Source organism: Vanacampus margaritifer, chromosome 13 (assembly GCF_051991255.1).
Source record: "Vanacampus margaritifer isolate UIUO_Vmar chromosome 13, RoL_Vmar_1.0, whole genome shotgun sequence".
Taxonomy (NCBI): domain Eukaryota; kingdom Metazoa; phylum Chordata; class Actinopteri; order Syngnathiformes; family Syngnathidae; genus Vanacampus; species Vanacampus margaritifer.
Window position 1 is genome coordinate 19,452,513 of NC_135444.1, and position 21,815 is coordinate 19,474,327.

Below are 21,815 nucleotides of genomic sequence, written 5' to 3' on the forward strand. Positions count from 1 at the left end.
TAAGAGTATGCGTGTTTTTTTTCCTCCCCCAGGTAAACAAAAGAGCTTGTTTTGGAGGCTTGGAGAACATTCGGCTTGAAGCCATGAGCCAGCCGGCTGAAAGACAAAGCTGGCTTGTTCGGCTCGGCTTCACGCCGCATGGAGAAAAGGTAGAAGCGGAAGAAAAGCGAATGGAGGGAGATGCATAGGAGGGGGGAGTGGGGCTGAGGAAAGGAGTAGGAGGAGAATTCTCTCATAACAGGAAATCAGTGTGTGGTTTAAATGCAGCCTGGATTGCTTGTGCAAGTGAAAAGAAATTTTCAAGAGCGTACAGCAGTATGGTCAGCCCGTGAGTAAAGCTTTTCCATTCTGTAATGCTTTTTTTTTTTTTTTTGGAGTGCACGAATATGAGCTAATACAAATGAAATATACTTTGAGTCAAATAAACATCTTGCATTTTCCCCCTGAGTGGAATGGGTTAGATGAGCCAAGTTGGTTATTTCAGGAATGCAAAGTATTTTTTTTTCCCGACTTCTTAGTATGTCTGTAAAAGTCACCCAAATCCAGAAACATGGTTTAATCAAATGGATCACTTGCAGAGCATATTTGTCTTCCGTATAAATACTCTATGGTAGTATGGACGAATATGTGCTGCATAAAGAGTTGTGCAGCAAATGGGTGTGTTGTCATACTGAGCGAATTAACTAAATGTTATACAAAACTGCCAATCAAACCTTTCTATCTTTAATCTGAGCAAAATGACCTTGTTACAATCGCAGGATGATGGATACGCTGGTAGCTCTTTTGCAATCTCCCCGACCATCATAATGACCTGCCCCGCAAAAGGATTTCATTAATTAATCTCAATTTCAATATAGACTAAAATTGTCAAGTTATTTCTAGCCCTAGGATTTGACTGGCAGTCGGTCAAAAGTTAGGTTCCAGTTCCCAGTGATCCCAATGAGGACAAGCATTCCACAAAATGCACTTACATGTTTCCAAATAAGTCCATACGCTTTTTCAAAGCTTAGAAATGTATACAGTGGAAGCTCAACTTACAAACTTAATTGGTTTTGTCACCTTGTTTGTAAATTAAAAGCTTCTTAAATGGAGGTAACTTTTCCCATTGAAATGGAAATTCAATTAATCTGTTCCAGCCCCCAAAATGACATTTTATGACATATATAATATATATATTTCTAATTTTAATTGAGATGTGGCTGAAAATAAATATACTACAACTTAAACTAAGTGAAAATATACTTCATTGTTCTCCACATTGAAAATTGTTTTGAAATACATCTTTTGTAAGACCTGGGAACCTTTCTGATGCATCTCATGGTATATCAGTGTATGAATTAATGATGCAAATTTTTGTCATTACGGATTGCAATTTACGAACTAAAATTCTTGTCCAGTGTGGAACATCCCGCTGCCGGCTACAGGAAGATTTTTGAGACAGTAGAGGAGCTGAATGAACCAATTCCAGCCAAAGTCACTGGTAGGAGAGAACATTCCTTCAACGTGTATTGCTGTCTCGGCAATTTTGTCTTTTACAGGCGAAGCTGAAAATGACATCACAGTGCCTAAGCAAGAGCTCACCTAGGTTTGGTGATGTCATTGTCAATCGCCAGCATGTGTCAGTACAAGGCAAAATGGCCGCCCCATGAGATGGATCAAAATCGTTGGATTTTTCTGCTGAATTCATGTTCCACAAACGCAATATTAATCAGCATATCATGTTTGCAAAACTCATCCTGTCTGTGAAGGCCTTTTGCCAGCATGGCTGGGCGGGAGTCTTCTCAGGATGGGACCAGGCCTTTTCGAGGTCGGGGACCAACCTTTCCACCATCTCTTTGACGGCCAGGCTCTCATGCACAAGTTTGACCTGAAGAACGGTCATGTGACCTACTACAGGAAGTAAGAATTAAACAGTTCCAAATCACGGACGTTTGATCTTGTCCTGAAAATGACAATGTCTCACTGCCACATCACGAATGTCTCGCTTCTTGCTTAGGTTTTTAAAAACAGACGCCTACGTCCGTGCGATGACTGAGAACAGAGTGGTCGTCACCGAGTTTGGCACGGCGGTGTACCCTGACCCCTGCAAAAATATATTTTCCAGGTGAACGCGACTGTTGTTGCTGAATTAAACATTTTGCAGCTCAATTGTGTTTAATTAAAGGGGTCAAAATTAGTGCGTTAAAAGTTTCTTTAACGCCATTCTTCTTCTCTTTTTTTTTTTTACTCGCGATTAATGAGCGCCCCTTAATTGGAAAGCCTTTACTGGGGGAATTCCAGTCGCAACGCAGCAGGCACGGCCACATCAAAATTCAGCAGTAATAAATTTAATAATAATGCATATATTTGTGGAGACTGGTCAAGCTGTATTTTACAAAATGTGCAAAATTTCACAATTGGCTTCATGTTGAAGTTTAGATAGCTCTTAATTTGAAAAGAAAAATGCACTGAGCTGTCACCAGCGTCTTACAAATGCAATTATGCCATCTAGTGACAGAAAAATGACCAACACAAATCAATATCACACTTGTTTTTTTTTGTTACAGTACATTGCATCTTTTTAATTAAATTATTATGAAACAGACATATTTCTATTAGTGTAACAACAAGACTATGAAAACCTAGGGGAAAAAAATATTTTATTGTACATTTAGAACATATATAAAATTTGCAACTAATCTTGAGTTAACTATTGAAGTCATGCGATCAATTGCGATTACAAATTTAAATTAACAATAACAGCCACTTTATGACCACTTTCACACACAAAAAAAGATTTAGTACAAGAGTGGCAAATATTAAGCTTACTAAAAAAAAAGAAAGTTATCAAAGACAGTTACTAATGAATAAGCCAAGGCAACTTTTCCATTTTAAAATCATATTTCATACACAAGCATAACCTAAAAGCAATTACATCTGTATATCTGTGTAGATTTTTCTCCTACTTCCGAGGCATTGAGGTGACTGATAACTGCGTCGTCAACATCTATCCAGTTGGGGAAGACTTCTACGCCGTCACAGAGACCAATTACATCACCAAGGTTGATCCCGAGTCACTAGACACTTTAGAGAAGGTGCGAAAGTCGACACAATTAATAAATGTTTGTACTTTTAAATACACTTGAGCGCTTATCATGTACAATATGACATCTTAACATGACGTTACATTATTGGTGTCCCCGCAATATATTCAACTTTAACCTAATGGAGTCAAACCTTTGATGGTTTTGATTGATTTATTATATGCTAATATAGTATCGTATATAGCTAATGTATGTTAATGTGCTATTTTTGTCAATGTGCTGAAATTAGGTGGACCTGTGTAAGTACCTGTCAGTCAACGGCGTAACAGCTCACCCCCACTTTGATGCAGATGGTACAGTCTACAACATTGGCAACTGCTTTGGCAAGAACATGAGTCTCGCTTATAACATTGTCAGGATCCCACCTGCTCAGAAAGGTGAGTTTGCGAACGTTGTGCTGCACTATGGGCCAAAAATAGACCGATACTCTACTTGGGTCTATTTGGCTCAATTTTGAGTCAAGAAATTGGTCTTTTAGTGTAAAACAACTCATAAATATTGGTCAGATCCTTTACTTTGGTTAAAAAAAAATTTTTTTTTTAATAAAGGGTCATTTTGTATAAAACAACCCAAAAAGTTTGGTCAAATTGACCCATAAAGTGTATCGGTCCATTTTTGATCTATAATTGTGTTACTTTTGACCCAACTCTTTTTAGAGTACCTATAGTACACACACCAGAAGAAATTTTTTTTTTTTGTTCTTTACTTTTGCCACCCTGTGTTTCTAGACAAGTCTGACCCCTTAAAGAAATCCCAGGTCATCGTTCAACTCCCAAGCAGTGAGAGGTTGAAACCCTCCTACATCCACAGGTACCGAGGATGGAAGATGTTTCTCGAAATACTACGGCATTTAGTTAAGACCTCACAATTGGATGCCCCTAAAATGTCTGTCTCCGCCCCCCCGTTTTGCCCTCTGCTTGCGTGCCTGTCTGCAGTTTCGGTTTGACCGACAACTATTTCGTGTTTGTGGAGCAGCCGGTGAAAATCAACCTGCTCAAGTTTCTGTCGGCTTGGAGTGTCAGAGGAGCCACATACATGGACTGCTTCGAATCCAATGAGAGCATGGGAGTAGGTGGCCTTGAATAGGTCCCGCCCCTCGTCGGGATAGCTTTCTGTTCCCCGAAAACAGGATTTGTGGTGTAGAAAATGGATGTTTAACCCTGGAGAACCCTTTTCTTCTTTGGAAAATTATGAATTATACATTAAATAACTGCTATAAGTTCACTGAACACCAAAATATGTTTTTTTCAATTTTAACCCTTTATTCCCTAATTTAGGATTAGGGCGAAATTTGACCCTTTTGGAATTTAGGGGTATCATTTCGAAAAATCTGAATAACAAAAACTCAGTAAACTATTTAGAATTTAAGAAAATAATCAATCAAATACACAGCTACACTGAACAATATAATTTTTGTGTTTTATTTGTTGCATTTTAGAACTGGATTTTGAATGTACAAACACACTTTGGCCAATGGAAACAAGAACACAGGGACAAAATCACTGCTGGAAAAAAAAAAAGGTCTTTGTTATTTGAGTCGCAGAATTTATAGGGGCCAAATTTGACCCCGTGGGTTCTCCAGGGTTAAGCAAATGTATTTAACAATTGCTTTCATAGAAAAGAGTTTAGTCTTCAATTTGTGCTGACTACAGTAAAATCCATTAGTGAGTGTTGAATTTATTGTCCCATTGACTCTTGTGCATCAGCGTTCACGCATGTTTTTTTTCTGTAGACATGGTTTCACTTGGCCACTAAGGAGCCAGCGGCACATCTGAGCAGCCACAAGTTCCGAACATCGGCTTTCAACATCTTCCATCATATTAACGCTTATGAAGACCAGGGATTTATTGTTGTTGACCTCTGCGTATGGAAAAGGTAAGTGTGCTCATCAAGTGTGTGTTGGTAATGACGACATAACTCTGCTTTCAATCCGTTTGTCTCCGTATGCAGTCATGACTTTGTGTACAACTACCTGTATCTGGCCAACCTGAGGGGGGAGTGGGAGGAGGTTAAGAAAGCAGCCATGAGAGCGCCTCAGCCTGAGGTCAGAAGATACGTTCTGCCGCTGGATTTACACAGCGTGAGTAACAAGGGGTTATTATAGTTTTGGAATTTTCGTTTTAGTTCGTTTTGAGTACTGTTTTTTAAATGTAGTAAGTTTTCAGGGCAGTTCTGTTAGTTTTTATTAGTTTTACTTATTTAAAAATGCTTAGTTTTAGTTAGTTTCAATATTTGTTTTCTTTCTTTTAATGTTTATTACTGAAAAATAGTAATGCATTTCTTATCTAGCGTTGCATTTCGGCTGATTTGAAAGTCAAGAACGCAAAATTGTCGCCTCGGAGCGACGTCATCTGAAGGTGCGTTTCTGTTGGCTGCTGCAAGATGACGTCTTCTGTGTGACACTTTAAAACATCCTTATTCCAGTTTAAATCACATTTACAATCAACCTCAATAACTCTAATAATGTATTCAATTAATTGCCAAAAGACTAAAATAAAGGAAATTTTTGCTCTAATTATATATATATATATAATTATATATTTGTAAATGTAAAATATAGTTTCAGTTAGTTTTTTGTTTTTAAAAAAGCATTTTCGTTTTGATTTGATTTTGTTAAAGAAAATGTTTTTTTTTGAATTTTAGTTTTAGTCATTTCATTAGTTTCTATTGACTAAAATAACCTCGGTGAGTACGCACACATAACATACGCGAGGATACACGAACAATAACAATGATTAAGAAAATCCAAAAGATGATCTCAGCCCATTTGAATTGAACTTCATTGTGGCAATTGTGAGTCGGGCAATGAAAGAGCAAACCCAAAAATGAATCCTCTAATTTAATGCTAACATAAAAAATGCATAACACCTTAGACGAGCTAGCAAATAGCATCAGTGGTGTTGTGGTGTAATATATCTCAAGGCACCACAGTTTTTTACTTTATGCGCCTTTCCTACTGAATTCTTGTAATGACACAATATTTTATCAAACGTGTCAGTGCACTTTCGTAAACCAGTTGATCTTTTAGGAGGAGCAAGGAAAGAACCTGGTTTCTCTGCCATACACCACAGCAACTGCTGCTCTGCATAGTGATGGAACCGTCTGGTTGGAACCGGAAGTCCTCTTTTCTAAACCCAGACAAGGTGCCACCTTTCTGTTTTGATGTACACTATCTTTCCTGACTAAAGTGCTACAGTATTTAAAAAATAATAATAATAAAAAGTCTTCAAACACAACTGGCATGACTGGATATGGATGGACATGACTTATTTATTTAAACACATTTTTGATATTTCTTCAGTGATGCTCATACGACTTAATTTATAGTTCTCTTTGCCTCCCAGCCTTTGAGTTTCCGCAGATTAACTACTCTCAGTGTCGTGGCAAGAAGTATTCCTTCACTTACGGCCTTGGACTCAACCATTTCATCCCTGACAAGGTGGGAACACTCGCTTTGCCCAATAAAGACGCTTCAACTAATACAAGGGCCCATCACTCACACAAGAATTGTTTCATTTGACAATTGAGTGCAGATTGTCAAGTTGAACGTGCAGACCAAAGAGACGTGGGTTTGGAAGGAGGATGAGTGTTATCCATCAGAACCGCTATTCGTACCAACACCAGGAGCTACACAGGAGGATGATGGTATGAATATAGTCCAAAATAAAATAAAATAGTGGCTTCTAGGCTGCAGCAAAAAAATAAATACATAAATGTGGATATTCTTTTTTTTTTTTTTTTTAAATCACACTTGCATTAGTGTTCATTTTTAATATGAAAATAATATATACAGGGTGTCCATAAAGTCTCTTTACCATTTAAAAAATTTATTAAAAATGCAATTGATTAGATATTTTATTCAGATTTTTTCTATTGTATTTAGCGTTTATTAAAAATTTTTTTACCTCTTTTAATACACTTCTACATGGGCACCATTAGTTGCACGAAGCACATCAATCATTTCTTCCATACTTAGTTCTGTAGTTTCGCTGAGTCTGCCTATCCGATTTTGTTTCAATAAACCATGAGACACATTTGCGCCTTCTCTTGAGGGTGATAAAAAAACTTTAATTAACACTGAATACAATAGAACAAATTTGAATAAAATATCTAATCAATTGCATTTTTAATAAATTGTTTAAATGGTAAAGAGACTTTATGGACACCCTGTATATCTCCTGCTTAGAAACATAATTGGACAATTAACTACAATAAGTACAAGGACGTCAATGAGAATAATAATAATAATAAAAATAAAAATACTACGACTGCAAGAACTGAGGTAAAAATGGAAGAATAAAAAATGGGATGCATGCTTCGAGTGCCATTGTGTGTGTGTCCTGCAGGTGTGCTGCTGAGTATTGTTGTGAAGCCAGGAGCAGAGAGGCCAGGCTTCCTGTTGGTGCTGGATGCCGCCAAGATGACCGAGATGGCCCGGGCAGAAGTTGACAGCGTCTTCCCAGTGACTTTGCATGGCTTCTACAAGCCATGAGCCTCACATCCAGCCCAAATTTTCAAACGGGCATTGTCAAGTAGCTACAGGTTGTCGCTACCGGGTGGAATCTGTTCAGATCTGAAGATAGATAATACTTGTAAATGCTACAGGTGAGGCAACTTCAAACCACTTTATACTGTTTGCAGTTTTATAGTTAGAAACAGCTTCACAATATTAAAAAAATATATTGTTTTTAAAAAGTATTTTTGTGGTGTATTTGATGATTTACTTTTTTGTGTGTAATCCAATAGTTTAAATGTATATGTTTCTTCATCAGGTTATAACTACAAAGCAGCAATTTATTTATGTGTTGCAGTACATTTTAATCATCACAAAAAATAACTGACACCTATAAAAATGACAGTCACTCATTTGGCTTTTGTACAGGCAGCGTGATTTCAGTTCCCACGGACTGAATTTAAGAAATTCCAGGGATTATTTTGTATCACCGTTGAAGGCACCAAGCATCCAAAGGATAAGTCCATTTTAGCGTAGCTGTTGGAAAACCTTTCAGGTATGTCCGATGGCCAGAGACCTGCATCATCTGCTATAACATACAATAGGAAGAGGCACTTGCTCACTAGAAATAATCACATTAAATAATTCATTCAAATCCAAATGAATTTTTTGTGCATCCGAACATATTGGTAAAAGTGACTGCTGGACGTTTTTAAATCCGTAGAAGTGCTGACTGCCGTTTCTGTGTTGAAAGTTGATACTGCTGCTGTTTGATGATGTCCAGACAGTCTCGAAGAACCTGCACATGCACACATATTTGTATAAATGAATCGTTGTGTGCATTACAGATTAAAAAGTGTCTTTAGATGGAAAAAAAAATGTACACGAAAATTTACCCTTCGAGTGTTTTGAGGTAGAACGACTCCATCGTCCCAAAGCCGTGCAGAGGAGAAAAAAGCTGAGCTCTCCTCCTCCAATGTCCTGTTCAGATTGTGCTCCATCTTGTTTCTGTCCTCCTCCCGCGGCAGCTCCTCAATGTCAGGGTGAAGCAGTGGGCCAGCGTGACCCGCAGCCGTCACCGACACTCTGGCATTGGGCCACAGGAACAGGAAGTTAGGGTCAAAAGACCGTCCGCACTGGAAGCCAACCCGGAAGGAAAAAATGTGAAAGGTAAACGAGAATTATTGTGTAGCTGGCCACAAACATGAACTGTAAAGAAAATAACAAAACAAAAAGAACGATGTATTTCAACTCAAGGTGTCAGTTTGTGTAAAACAAAATCTTCTCAGTCGATCTGTATTTAAAAAAAAAAAAATTATATAAAAGCACAATTACTGGAAAAAATATATATAGCACAAGGACATGCTGTTAAATTATTTTATAGAATTGTTAACAATGTTGAAAACGTCCTGACCGCTCGCTGTAATTCATTTTGTGTTTATTTTATTTTTATCAGGGGCAGATATAACAAGTTTTTACTTCTTTCTGTCCCCTTTCATTTATTTTATTCTAAAGGGTGGAATAAATTTCAATTGAATTGAACACATGAAAAAAAAAAAACTGAAAACAATGCAAAAGCTAAATCAGGCGTCACCTACTTTTTTGAAGCTTCTTGGCTACTGATTAGTGTGAAGGGCTACCATTTTGATACGTTATTACTATCGCACTCACATTGTTTTTTTATTATTATTATTTGGCTTTGTTTTTTCAAAATAATTATGGTATGGTTGTTTTTTGTATCAGGGAATTTTCTTCTGTTTTTCTAAAAAAATAAATAATAATAAAATCCAAAAAACAAAAAATCAGTAAAACTGAAAACAAATATTACATAAAACTGAAAATAAAAATTGGGGGGGGACAAAGCCCCAAAAAATTAGCCAGAAAATTTTTTTTTCAACTGAATGCACCAAGCATACATCACTAATACAACATTAATAGAAAATCACAATGTACTGGTGAGCTATTTTTGGAACAAGCTCACAGGCTACTCATGTGGTCCTTGAGGGCTACCCACGTTGGTGACCCCTGTTAAATGACAACAATACCACAGGCGGGCATCTTACCATTGCATAGCTGTCGGCACCATGGCAACCACCTATCACCACGGTGATTTTAGGTACAGAGGCACAGGCCACCGCTGACATCATTGAACCCTGAGCCTTTAGACGGTTGCTGTTCATCTCTGCCTAAAACAAAAAGAAGAAAAACACATTATCTGCAGGAATAGTGCCATTGTGATCAGGTTTTTTTTCCAAGATTTGACCAGAGCGCGACACAGCTACAGGTCTAAGGTCAAATGACTTGGTGCTTAACTTATTTACTGCCATTGATGGATAATGACATCATAAATTTATTTGAACCATTTCTATTAGTTTAGATTTTTTTCCACTTTTGTTAACAAGAGTATAAAAACCTGTACATTTTTTTGGGGTACATTTTAAACAAATGTAAAAAATTTGTGATTAATCACATGAGTTAACTAGTAAAGTCATGCGATTAATTACGATTACAAATTGTAATCACTTGACACCCCTAATTTTTAATAATCTTTTCTTTGAAAAAAAATAATTATTTTATTTTTTTTCAAATTTTTGATAATCTTTTTCTTTTCTTTTTCTTTTTTAAATAAAAGATTATTAAAAATTAGGGGCGTCAGGCGATTACCATTTTTAATCGTAATTAATCGCATGACTTCACTAGTTAACTCATGATTAATCACACATTTTATATCTGTTCTAATACAATAAAAAAAATCTAGGTTTTCCTACTCTTGTTAACAAAAGTGGGAAAAATGTTAAACTAATAGAAATAGTTCAAATGAATTTTTGACGTCTATAGCCGTCAATGGCAATGAATGAGTTAATATGTTATAATCAGGCCAAGGTCTTGGCCATTGAAGAATATTTAATTTCCGTTAGGGATGTGTGTGTACCATTGCCACAGAGCGAGTGCAAGCGGCGGATGGTGCGGTGTTCTGCAGGAAGAGGAGCGGGATGTCTCTTTGGTCGCACAGTTGGACAAAGTGACTGCCTTTCAAGGCAGCCTGATATGACAGCTCTCCATTGTTGGCAACTATTCCGACCAGGTGACTGAGTGCAGAAACAGAAAAAAACAGAAGAAACAAATCAAACACATGCAGAGTTCTGCAGAAATGAGTTACTGTGCACCCAAGGCTATACCAAATCCTTCTCATGGAAAAGTTTTTTTTTGTTTACTTTTTGATTAAAATTGTTTAGCATTTCTAGTGTAGCACAACTAGATATCTAGCAAAGCTGCATGGAGGTGGAGAGGGGATCGGTGAATTTGTATGGGATTTAATTTAATTTAATTTAAATTATTTTATACTGTTTTGCCCTTGCTTGTGTGTGCATTTATTTGGAGTGTTGTTCATGTTGTATACGATTTGGCCACTTGGGGGCAGTGTGGTTCCACAGGTTGTGATATACTGTTAAATTGTAGCCACATTAGAGAGTGGAAGGAAAAAGTCACGATCAACATAAGCCAATAAAAGTTGTTTTTTTGCAGCGTAGGAAGAACGTATGCCGGTGAGTAATATTAAGATGCTTCTCTGTAAACATTCCTGAAGCGTTTTGTATGAATAGCCGTTCTTTTGAGTGATAAAAGTGCCACGAGTAGCGTGCTAACTAGCATTAGCCGGTCAGGCTGGAGTAGATCGCGACGATTCTTTGCACATCTATAAATTGAAGCAGAAATCTTTGAAAATCAAATCATTTTGGATAAAAAAAATAGTTCTGAATCGCAGACCCAAAAATCAGAATCGAATTATGAGACTGTCAAAGATTCCCACCCCTATCAAGAACCATTGGTATAGACATTTTCTAGTACCTTGTAAAATAAATAAATAAAAACAGAATCACTGGTTTATACTGGGGTGTAATAAACACAGGTGTGTATTATTAACAGGATTATATGGTAAGGAATGATCCAAAACCATTCAGACACTTTTGCATATCGCAGAAACACTAAGTTGTTATTTTAGTCGTGCGTTTATGTATGTGCGTTCCATTTACATACCCACATATCTTTGCAAAGCCGGTGATGAGCGTAGTTCCAAAGAGAGCTTTAAACTCTTGGAAGCGGCTGCCGTCTGTCAGTCGACTTATAACCTGGACAAACAACGGCAACCGTCTTAATGAATGTTTGTATTGAATGACATCATGAGGTTGCTAAGAACGTTGCGCCCGACGTACCATTTTAACATCCAGGCTGTAGTTGTAACTTTTGGGGGCGAGGCCGAGTAGCTCCTCGGAACTGTAAAGTGGCTTCTCGCCTTCTTTCCTCTTCCTCATCGTCTCTTCATCCTCCTCATCCTCTTCAGGCAGCGTGAAGTTGAGGGTGGAAATGATGTTTCGGGTGTACGCAAAGGCCTCCTCCTCTTCCCAAGCAAAATGATCCACACAGCCACTCACCCTGGAATCACATCATTCACTAGGGATGTAACAATATCCAAACATCACGATACGATAATCATCACGATATTGTGGAGAGGTTAGTGGAATAAAAAAAAAGGTCCCAATATTGTAAAAAAAGAAGAGCTCATACTAAAAAAAAAAAAAAAGCACAATATTGTGTTTTGGTACATTACAGCAATGCATGTAAACAACCTACAATCTCTAATAACATTTAATATTGAGGAACTCACTTGCTAATGCACGCACACATCGAGTTCCTCCACATATTGATATCTGACCATTAGTGTGGATTTTAAACATAGAAGGGCCAAAACATGCCTTGTGAAAATTAAACTGCACTAAAAAAAAGAAAAAGATCCACCAGAGGGTGCTAGAATTGCACAAATGAAAATCAACCTGACTTTTTTTTTACATTTTTGCTGCTTTTAGTGTCGTGACATGACGACGATATTTTGGCAGTTTTAATATCACGATATTGCCGTTGTCGTTACATCCCTATCATTCAAATCAAGTCAAATATATCCATTTATACACTACAATTTAGGGCTGTGCAATTAATGGAAATTCAATTACAATTTCCATTATTACAGTCTGCAATTACAAAATCAGCATAATCGTAAAAAAAAAGATTATTAATACTAATTTTGAGTTGAGTTTAAATTTATACATTTGCACCTTTTTTAAATTTTAAAATAAGTACTTTAATGAATTTTGTTTCATATTATTTTATTTGTCTTTTTAAACATTTTCTTGTTTTGTACCAAAAAATAAATGGTCGTCTTATTTGTAATTTCAATTATTACCAAAATAATTAATATTCTCTTCATAATCGAGTAGCCCTAAAACAACTTGTTTTGAGTGTAAAATTAACACTGACCAGTGTTGACTAGTGTTAAATTTGAGCTACCATCAGAGTTGTTTTTACTCCATCACAGTGTAAAAAAATGTAACACTTTCAAAAGTGTTGATTCAACTATAGTGTGGACCAATATCGACGACACTTTTCAAGTGTTAAATTGAACGTTTTTAAGTGTTGAATTAACACTGCCGTTTCTGCTCTCACATTTGTGATGCAAACCGTAACCATGTGATCCACTAGTTTGGTGAGGCTTTGCGAACATACTCTGCATGAAGTCTGGCTCCTCCAAGGTTCTCTGGTGTGACTTCCTCTCCCGTGGCAGCCTTGACCAGCGGCGGGCCCCCCAGGAACATGGTCCCGATCCGGTGCACCATCACCGTCTCCTCTGCCATGGTGGGAATGTAAGCTCCGCCCGCTGTGCACGAACCGCACACCACCGACACCTTCATCAGGTGGGGACTTGACGATTAGTTTACATCACTTTGCATATCTTTTAATATTTCTGATGAATGGGTCGGTTCTAAAAACAAGGACAGACTGACGTTTGTTAACGGCTGGTAAAATGGCTTATTAGCAAGTACAAATGTGCACAACTGAGTAGATTCTTGCTTGCCGATTTGAACAATTGGGCCTCTTAAGGCATATTAGGGCTGCTCGATTATGGGAAAAATAATCATTGAAATCACGATTATTTGTGGGTACAAAACAAGAAAAAATACTAGGACCAATTAAAAAAAAACATAGGAACACTATAATTATGAAAGTTCATTTTTGACAGAATTCATAATATATATTTATAGTAATTAATTCATTATTTATTTATGTTGGCAAAAACTTGAAGTTGGAGTGCAGCAGGACCATCATTTATTTTTTGGGTACAAAACAAAAAATATATATTTAAAAATATAGTTTAAAATATTCAGGCAAATAAAATAAAAAAGAAACACTATAATTATGTAAGTTATTTTTGGACCAAACAGAATTTATAATAATATATGTTTATTTATTTATGTTGGCAAAAACTTGAAGTTGGAGTGCAGCAGTAGGATGAACATTTATTTTTGGGTACAAAACAAGAAAAAGTTTAAACATTAAAAATAAAAATATTAAGACAAATACAATTCTTTGAAACTATAATTATGCAAGTTCCTTTTGGATGAAACACAATTTATTAAATTAGTTATTTTAAAATGTTAAAAAGGTGCAAATGTATGAATTTAAGCAACTCCAAATTTAGTATTAATAATCTTTTTTTTACGATTATGCTGATTTTATAATTGTAGAGTGTAATAATTGAAATTGTAACCGATTTTCGATTAATTGAACAGCCCTAAGGCCTATTAAGGCCAACTGATGCAATAAGCTGATGAATACTGTAAATTTTTGGTAAATTAAGATCATCTATTTCTGAATTCAAACCATTGGAAAACCTCTGGTTAAGATTACTTTTTTTTTTTTAATTAAAAAGTACAGTAATAGAGTATTTTCTCATGTATAGTGTGAGCCTTAGAAGAGTTCTCAAAACAAATGTTTACATTTTCTCTTTAAAAAAAAAATGCTACCAATACATTTGAATGTATGTAGATAATCATAAATAATACTAATTTGTTGAGACACTTTCATTCTGAGGGTCATATAAAGTTGAGATGACCTTACCTGCGGAATCTTCATCGCAGACATGACGGCTTCATTATAAAATGTCCTCCCGCCCTGGTTCTTATCAGGAAAGATCTCCGACTGCGGATGGTGACGTAAACTGTAAGATCCAAATTTGACAAAAGGGCAGCGCGTGAATAATTACCTGCAGCGGCAGAAAAGCTCCTCCAGAGTCAACCAGATAGACACAGGGCAGGCGGTTCTGAATTGCCACCTCCTGCGCTCGCAGTTGCTTCTTAACCGTGATTGGATAAGCCGTCCCACCCTTCACTGTGGCATCATTGGCAATGAACACACACCACAGGCCGTTGATCCTTCCGACACCTGCACGCATGTCAAACGCACACAAAGTAGGAGCAGTAATTATAATTAGAATTGTTTACTATTATTACTTTTAATTTTACTTTTTTTTTTAAATTAAATAATTATACAAGAAAATTAAATATTAATAAATATAAAAATATATATAATAAATAAATCATAATTAATTATTTTAATTACTTTTAATTATTATTATTAATTATTACTAATTACATTGCACTTTCTAGTACCAAAAACACTCCTCTAGTTAGTGCTTCCTGACCCGTCAGGCAGCCGGCCGACGGAATATCTCCATATGGCAGGCCGAGACCCGCAAAGCGTGACAGCTCCAGGAAGTCCTCGTCATCCAATAGTAGGCGCAGTCGATCCTTCACCAACAACTTCCTGTTCCTCTGAGTGTGTCTGGCAACGGCGTTGTCACCCCCTCCTTTGGTCACCTTCTCGTTCAGTTCCATGTAACTGGAAGTCATTTCAATTATACAACGAAATGGAACCGAATTGCCAATTGTACGCAAGTCTCTTACTTTTTGTGGCAGTTGTTGCTGTTTCGAAGGTTAGCTTCATAAACGTGCTTGTGGATGTCCCGGAGGGGCAGATCCAACACCGGGAAGGCGCTTGGCAGGGTTCGCCTCTTTCTGGCTGCAGTGCTCATATGTCGGAATAAACGCCGCTCATACACTGCCATCCTGCGCCACACAATTCATGCATGCACAACAAAGTATTTTAAAAAAACAACAACAACTGGAGATTAGAAAACAAAAAATAAATTAAGTTTAACTGTACTTGTACAGACAACATTATTCTTGATCTTCACCCTGATTGCTCCTCCTCAACCCCCCCCCCCCCCATTTTTTTTTAAATTGTGAAATTGTCTATTATTCACACAGTTGTCTTAAGTTGACTTACGATGTTATGTTTTACAGTGACAATAAATGTCTGATATGATATGCAAATATAAGATACAACTTAACACGTTCAAGACATGTAAAAAAAAAAAAAGGTTTTTTTTTTTTTAAATCAGTGATCCTTGAAGTTGGGCATCAATACAGCAAAACTAAAAAAAAATCTATTTGAGAATGTTTGATTTCAGTGCAGCCCAAGAGAAATGAAAAACCCATAAAACCGAACGGCTAGTGTGCGTAAAAAAAAAATATATATATATATATATATATTAAATAAATAAATAAATCATACACATCGACATCGTTTTCAGGACGGTGCAAAATATGTAATGTAAAACGCTTAAAAAATAAATAAAAATAAAATAAATAAACTTAAACCGCGACGTAGGGGCGGGAATAAATAATAATAATAATGATAATAATTGCCAATATTTCGTGCCAGGGGATGTAAACTTTCACAGCTACATACATGCTCGTATTACTATTTACACAATGCAAACATACGTTTAACACATTTTCGTACGTTTTGCTAGTTGACTTAAAATAAACATAAAGTGCATAATGTGAGCATAGCCGTTGTCTACAACAAAAGCAAGAAAGAAATGTACTGTACTGTACCAAAGGTCATTTGTGGATACTCGTCGTGTGATCGTACGAAACGTGACAATAGGTGATGATATGACCGTTTTTACCTTGCAATGGAGCGGTACATGTCTGTGGTTGTCAGGTGCACTGCAGCTAAAAAGTCGATTGCAAAGAGAAAAGCCAGTGCAGAAACATAATCAGCGACTTTCTTGTAGGATCTCGTTCTTCCTTTTCTGCATGTTTTTGTTTTTCCGGCCATTTGCAATTACATGGAACTACCGCCACTTAGCGGTATGGGGTAGGTACAGCGCTGTATTGAACATATAACCCGTCACATGACCAAGCTCAGAAAATAGGTGAAGGCGCATAGAACATGTGATTGTAAAGAATATTTTGGGGTTGGTTTCCACTTTTAGTTTATGTTTGTTTTAACGGTGACATTTAAGAATAACGTTTGCCTTTATTATCGGTAAAATAGGCAATCTTTTTGACTTAACATAATTATTATTATTTTTAATTTAATAAAAACAAAATTCTTCATAGTAAAATTTAAAAATAATTATGAAAATTCTGAAAAATTTGGGTTTTCAGAATAGTGTGAAATCACAATACAAGCTTACCAAAGTAACTCAAAAGTATTCCAATGCATTTCAGACTGGATTCTTTAAAAAATAATAAGAATAATTGAACACCTTTAATTGTGTCTGCTGACGGAGGTGACAAATCAAGTTCTGAACTGAAATAAAATTATTATTATTTTCACATATTTTATTTGCAACTCGTTCCTTTTTACATGTTTAAATACCCAAGATTTTTCTTTACAAATATTTATGAAAATCCTAATGCTACAATGTACATTTAAAAAAAATAATTTAAACGTCCCAAATTCCAAGGAGAAGATGGATATACTGTATGCTATTAAAATAAAAATAAAAATAAATAACTAATCAGCGAAATTAGCTCGTTTAGGAGAACTGTCTTGTATTAGCCACAAGAGGGCGCCACTTATTCACAAACGATTAAAGTTCACACTGTTGCTTGGGACAGCGTTATTAACAGGGGGGGAAAAAAACATTCAGATTAATTTTGTATTTGCACTTCAAGTAAGATGGATAACTGCAGATAATGGATGGGTGGATAATAGTCTTCACAGTACACTAAATTAAAGAATATTAAATATGAATATGATCGGTTACTTTTTAAAACAGTGTAAGATTGAAACACTTGCAGTTGATTGACCCTTGCTGAGACGGCTTGGTTCGGTTTAATAATGTTCATTTTTAGGGATGATGACGAGCGTCATTGTTTTCGAGGAAGCAGCCCCCCCCCCCCCCCTTAACCCCCCCTCCCGTTTTAGTTGGGCGGAGGGCAGGGCGGGAAGGAGGTGGAGTGTATGCGCGTGCGCGTGCGAGCAGACAGTTTGTACACGGGCTCGCCTTTGGCAGCAGTTTGAGGAAAACCGGAGTGGGGGAAAAATAGCGTCCGATCCCGGCGAACTCACAAGGGCCAATCCGCGATGAGTTGGGGAACGGAGCTCTGGGTATGTCTTATCAACTCTTTATCAGCACTTTGGAAGTGTTCCGTTTGTTTATGTTGCGAGTTCGTCGTTGAACTCGGCGTGTGGGCATGGAACGGAAGAAAGGTGCTGTGTTACCTTTTTTTTTTTTTTTTTTTGCTTGTGTAAATGACGCGCGGCTAAAGCTAGGCGAGTGGCTAATGCTAATGCTAAAGCTAATCCGCGGCCGGCGCACCTCAAGGTTTGTGACAGCGGCGGAACAATAGGCAGGTCTCCGTCCGTCCGGCCGCGGGTCCAACCCCGCCGGCTCGCCTCCGCTGCCTCTTCCGCAGAGTTGCATGTCGTAACACTTGTGTTATTTATTTGCAATGCGCGGACCGGCAAGTTGTATCTTGACCTTTTTTTTTTTTTTTTTTGGGTGTCACACCCAGTTTGTTAAGGAAGCTGGCACGGATTGCTTGTGGCAGGGCGGAGAAGAACTGAGAAGACACACCGAGCGCCCTTATAACTCGTTGCGCCTCAAATGATCCTCATAAGAAGCTCAATCAAAGTTAATAACAAACTGCTTGTTTTAACTTGCAAAGTGGTGCTGTTAGTTTTACCACTCATCTAAACCTAAACATTATGTTACTGGACATGAGAGGAGCAGGAACATGTTGACTCCAATACAGAATATGTTTGTGTGCAAATTGAATGTGTGTTAGGTCATTTTTCATGGGCATTCATGTAATTAAAATGGTATAGAACTGGTGTTAAACCTAAGGCCCAGGGGCCACATCTGGCCCGCCACCTCATTGTATGTGGCCCGCGGAAGCAAATCATTTGCGTCATCTTCCTTAAATCTAGCAAATTTTCGAAATTGTCATATGTAATAAATAACGTTGTAATGTTGCAAAAAAAAAATTGTTAGCAAAACACCTTTTTTTAACTCTTTGACTGCCAGACGTTTTCAGAAACGGGTTGTCGCCAGTGCCAGCCGATTTAAGCATTTTGACTGATCTTTTTCTTTTTGTAATGCTCTCCAGCGTGCAAGGAGACGCCGCTGGACTCGTTTACAGTTTACTTTCACTTTCGCATTTGTCCGTTTCGCGTGCAAATGTTACACTTTCTTGACGGCCTTTTTTCAGGGGAATAGCAAGTAGCCGACTGTACACACTCCTCCGATGAATATGCATTGGACTCGGGGCACTCTTCGTCATCCGATTGAACGTCCGCCTGAGCGTTGTGCTCCGTGTTTTCCGGTGTCAGCATCGCTCGCCCGTGAACCTTTATAACGTCGTCATAGTCGCCGCGTCAGCGCTTCCAACTTCGGCGTCACCATCATCATCATCGATGATGATCATAGTCGTCATCAATGTGCTCTTTATCGTTGGTCGATGTCTTTGAAAAAAACGGCTCGACCGTGAGCTGCTTGCAAGCGGCCGCCATTATGGCTTCTTCAGCCAATGTCCCCTCAACACTCTAGCCCCGCCTCACGTCTTCTACTGACGCTCACCTAATCTTGTCAAAAGAGAGTCATCGCTGCCCTCTAGGGGCCAAAAATAGTCATTAGGCTCACGAGACCTGCTTGAAACTTTCAGGACAGCTCCGCAAGCCTTCCCAGCAACCGTTTCAAAAAAAAAAAAAAATGGGAGGACGTCTTTTAACGTCTTTGGCACTCCTCCGTAGGTTTTTGCAGAACGTCATTTAACGTCTTTGGCAGTAAGAGAGTTAATACAGTAGCTTGATCTAACAAACTTGATTTCTGATTTCAAAACTAGTTATCCATCAAATTGCTACGTATTTGTAATACTATGATCACAAGACATTTATATGTTTTTTTACGGAAACGAGTCATGTGCTTCATCCGGAAATTATTTCAGCAGTGTTTGTTCAAGTCAATATGATTGCAAAGGGGCGTTGTTGTTGTCTCAAGATGGAATAACCCAGCAGCATCCTCGTGCGTACGTGGGCGTGTGAGTAAGTACGACTTGGGAATAATTCACATCCCCAAAATGAGCTCAGTGGTTATTAACCACAGTTTTAAAATAGGCTAATTGTTATCTCGCTCAGCCCCCAATGTAACATAAAAATACAAATGAAGACAGCAAGATTAGAGATCGTGAACTGGAGTAAACAAGGGAGCAGATTGTGTTGGCTTGAATCGTTTACTCACACTGACCACAACTATGGGATGCAAATTAATGTGGGAATAAAGTGAGTGAACTGAGTCATTTTGCATCCCCAAATGAACAGACAGACTCGAACAGCAACATTTGAAGAGGAAAGGATGGATTTACTGTTTGTCTTTGAATTTCAAATGACCCGTTGGGATGTTACTTTGAAATCACAACTATTGGTCAAGACACCAAATCCTCCAAATGTAGACGACCTATTTTTAAATTAAAATTAATTAAATTAATTAATGTTTGTTGATGTTGCTTTCTGTTTGCATTAATTGAGTGAGACATTCAAGCTAGATGTGAAACATTTGGTATTCATTTCTAGTAGACTAGTGATGTCACTGGCGAATATTTTTATAAGTGTCGATTATTCAGTCGATTAATCGACTAATCGGATTCATTTTAATTTTGCATAAAGTGTATTACAATTTACAAATGCATTTTTTTCCCCCGGTTACTGTTTATTAACCAGTGATTGGTGTTTATTTTGTAGTTCATATTCATTTGTGATAAAAAAAAAAAAGAAAAAGAAAAGAAAAGGGGTGACTGGTATACCATGTTAGCAGCTCGGTCATTGTTTTCCAAAGTAAAAATAGATGTTGTCAAATGTTTTATTCTGATTAAACACGGAAGATAATCAGTCTTCTTTCATGAATGACTACATAAATCAGTGAACAATTATTGTTGATGTGCTGAAATCAGAAGATTATAAAATAGCTCCAAACGATTACTAGATTATTAAGATAGTTGTCGATTAATTTGATAATCGATTACGTGTCGATTAATCGATTTATTTTGACAGCTCTATAGATAAAGACCAACATTTTATTTTCTAATACTACATTCGGAATCTGAATACAACATTTGAGAACTAGCTCAAAGAGCCAACAAAGAAAACGATTCAATTAAACAAAAAATTTTAACACAGCGCTGGAAACGCAAACCTCATTTTGAAACCAGCAGACAAAAGCACACGATGATCTTCCGAGTGGACACGACAAGACTGACTGACCATCATAATCCTCTGATGAGATTAATGTGTTGGCTGTCAACATGAAACCTGATTGGCTACTAAGAAGTTCACTGGCTCCGTACTGACAGGTCGCAGCCTGTTTAGTGACGTGTTTCTGGAACATATTCAAATATTGAAAGATGGGAAAGAAATTTGCAATGAAATACTTTGTGTGCCGTTATGTTCTTTCATCAAATTGCACTCGGAAACAAGCCATTCTTTCATCTTTTTCCTCACTTGCTATTTATGGCCACTCTTGCACTTTGCATAGTCGCCCTGCTTTCCTCAATGTGACTCTGTGCTTTTTCCCGTGTCTTGGCCATATTCCAGCAGACATCGCAAAAAAAGCGACAGAGGAGCATCCTATTAGCCGTTGTAGAAAGTGCTTGTGCGCGCTTTGCTCTGTCTGTCTGTCTGTCTGTCTGACTGAGGTTTGCCGAGGACCAGCAGAGCGGCCAAGTCTGGCTTAGGGATGAGCGACAGACAGGCAGGAGGTTTTTCTGTGCCGACTGCTGACGCTTAAAAGACAAGTTTAAGTGGATCGACGGTGGCAAAGTGGCCCAAAGGCTACCGACTTTTATTGGCCGGCTAGACTTTTGATTTGAGTTTAACCGCCATCAGCCGATTACTTGGAAACAGTCAGTTGGAATGTCAGACATGCTGTGAAGCAATGGAACATGTTTTCATCCTCATATTTCATATGGGAGCCGGTGCGCGGGGTGTGGAAAACATTTGATACCCCGAAATGCTTAAATATTTTAGGACGCCTCAGGTCTCTTATTGAGGATAGCTAGAGTATAAACCACACTCCATAGTACTTCAAGGGAAGGAAT

General features: G+C 37.6%; 2 protein-coding genes across 10 annotated transcripts in view; both read left to right on the forward strand.

Moving 5' to 3' along the window:
• Positions 1-18: 18 nt before the first annotated feature.
• LOC144062607 (retinal Mueller cells isomerohydrolase-like) lies at positions 19-13,163 on the forward strand. Of its 5 annotated transcripts, XM_077584165.1 has the most exons (18): positions 70-149; positions 268-328; positions 1,398-1,480; positions 1,749-1,899; positions 1,997-2,104; positions 2,933-3,074; positions 3,313-3,460; positions 3,812-3,893; positions 4,019-4,151; positions 4,816-4,958; positions 5,034-5,163; positions 6,112-6,226; positions 6,428-6,522; positions 6,617-6,728; positions 7,430-7,688; positions 7,966-8,092; positions 8,565-8,706; positions 10,455-10,707. In XM_077584165.1, exons 2-15 carry the CDS (start codon positions 318-320, stop codon positions 7,573-7,575), a joined length of 1,599 nt encoding a protein of 532 aa, XP_077440291.1. In that variant the 5' UTR covers positions 70-149; positions 268-317; the 3' UTR covers positions 7,576-7,688; positions 7,966-8,092; positions 8,565-8,706; positions 10,455-10,707. The 5 variants fall into 5 exon arrangements, with proteins under 5 accessions (XP_077440292.1, XP_077440291.1, XP_077440289.1 ...); XM_077584166.1 differs by lacking the exon at positions 268-328 and having other exon boundaries at positions 19-149; XM_077584163.1 differs by lacking the exons at positions 70-149; positions 10,455-10,707 and adding an exon at positions 13,151-13,163 and having other exon boundaries at positions 173-328.
• Positions 10,958-21,815, forward strand: part of fnbp1l (formin binding protein 1-like) — a 47,210-nt gene continuing 36,352 nt past the window's right edge. Inside the window, exons 1-3 of one of the 5 annotated variants that reach the window (XM_077584157.1) lie at positions 10,984-11,081; positions 11,876-12,045; positions 13,069-13,280. In XM_077584157.1, the coding sequence (XP_077440283.1) occupies positions 13,098-13,280 (183 nt within the window). In that variant the 5' untranslated portion in view covers positions 10,984-11,081; positions 11,876-12,045; positions 13,069-13,097. Of the gene's footprint in view, positions 11,082-11,875; positions 12,046-13,068; positions 13,281-17,664; positions 17,833-21,815 lie in introns of those variants that run through there. The other 4 variants (XM_077584156.1, XM_077584158.1, XM_077584160.1 and 1 more) reach the window with 4 other exon arrangements.

Bases quoted from the DNA above. Each gene is read 5' to 3' on its own strand.
- LOC144062607 (XM_077584166.1), top strand. The intron at 1,900-1,996 runs GTAAGAATTAAA...CTTCTTGCTTAG, and splicing joins CATGTGACCTACTACAGGAA to GTTTTTAAAAACAGACGCCT. The intron at 3,894-4,018 runs GTACCGAGGATG...GCCTGTCTGCAG, and splicing joins AAACCCTCCTACATCCACAG to TTTCGGTTTGACCGACAACT.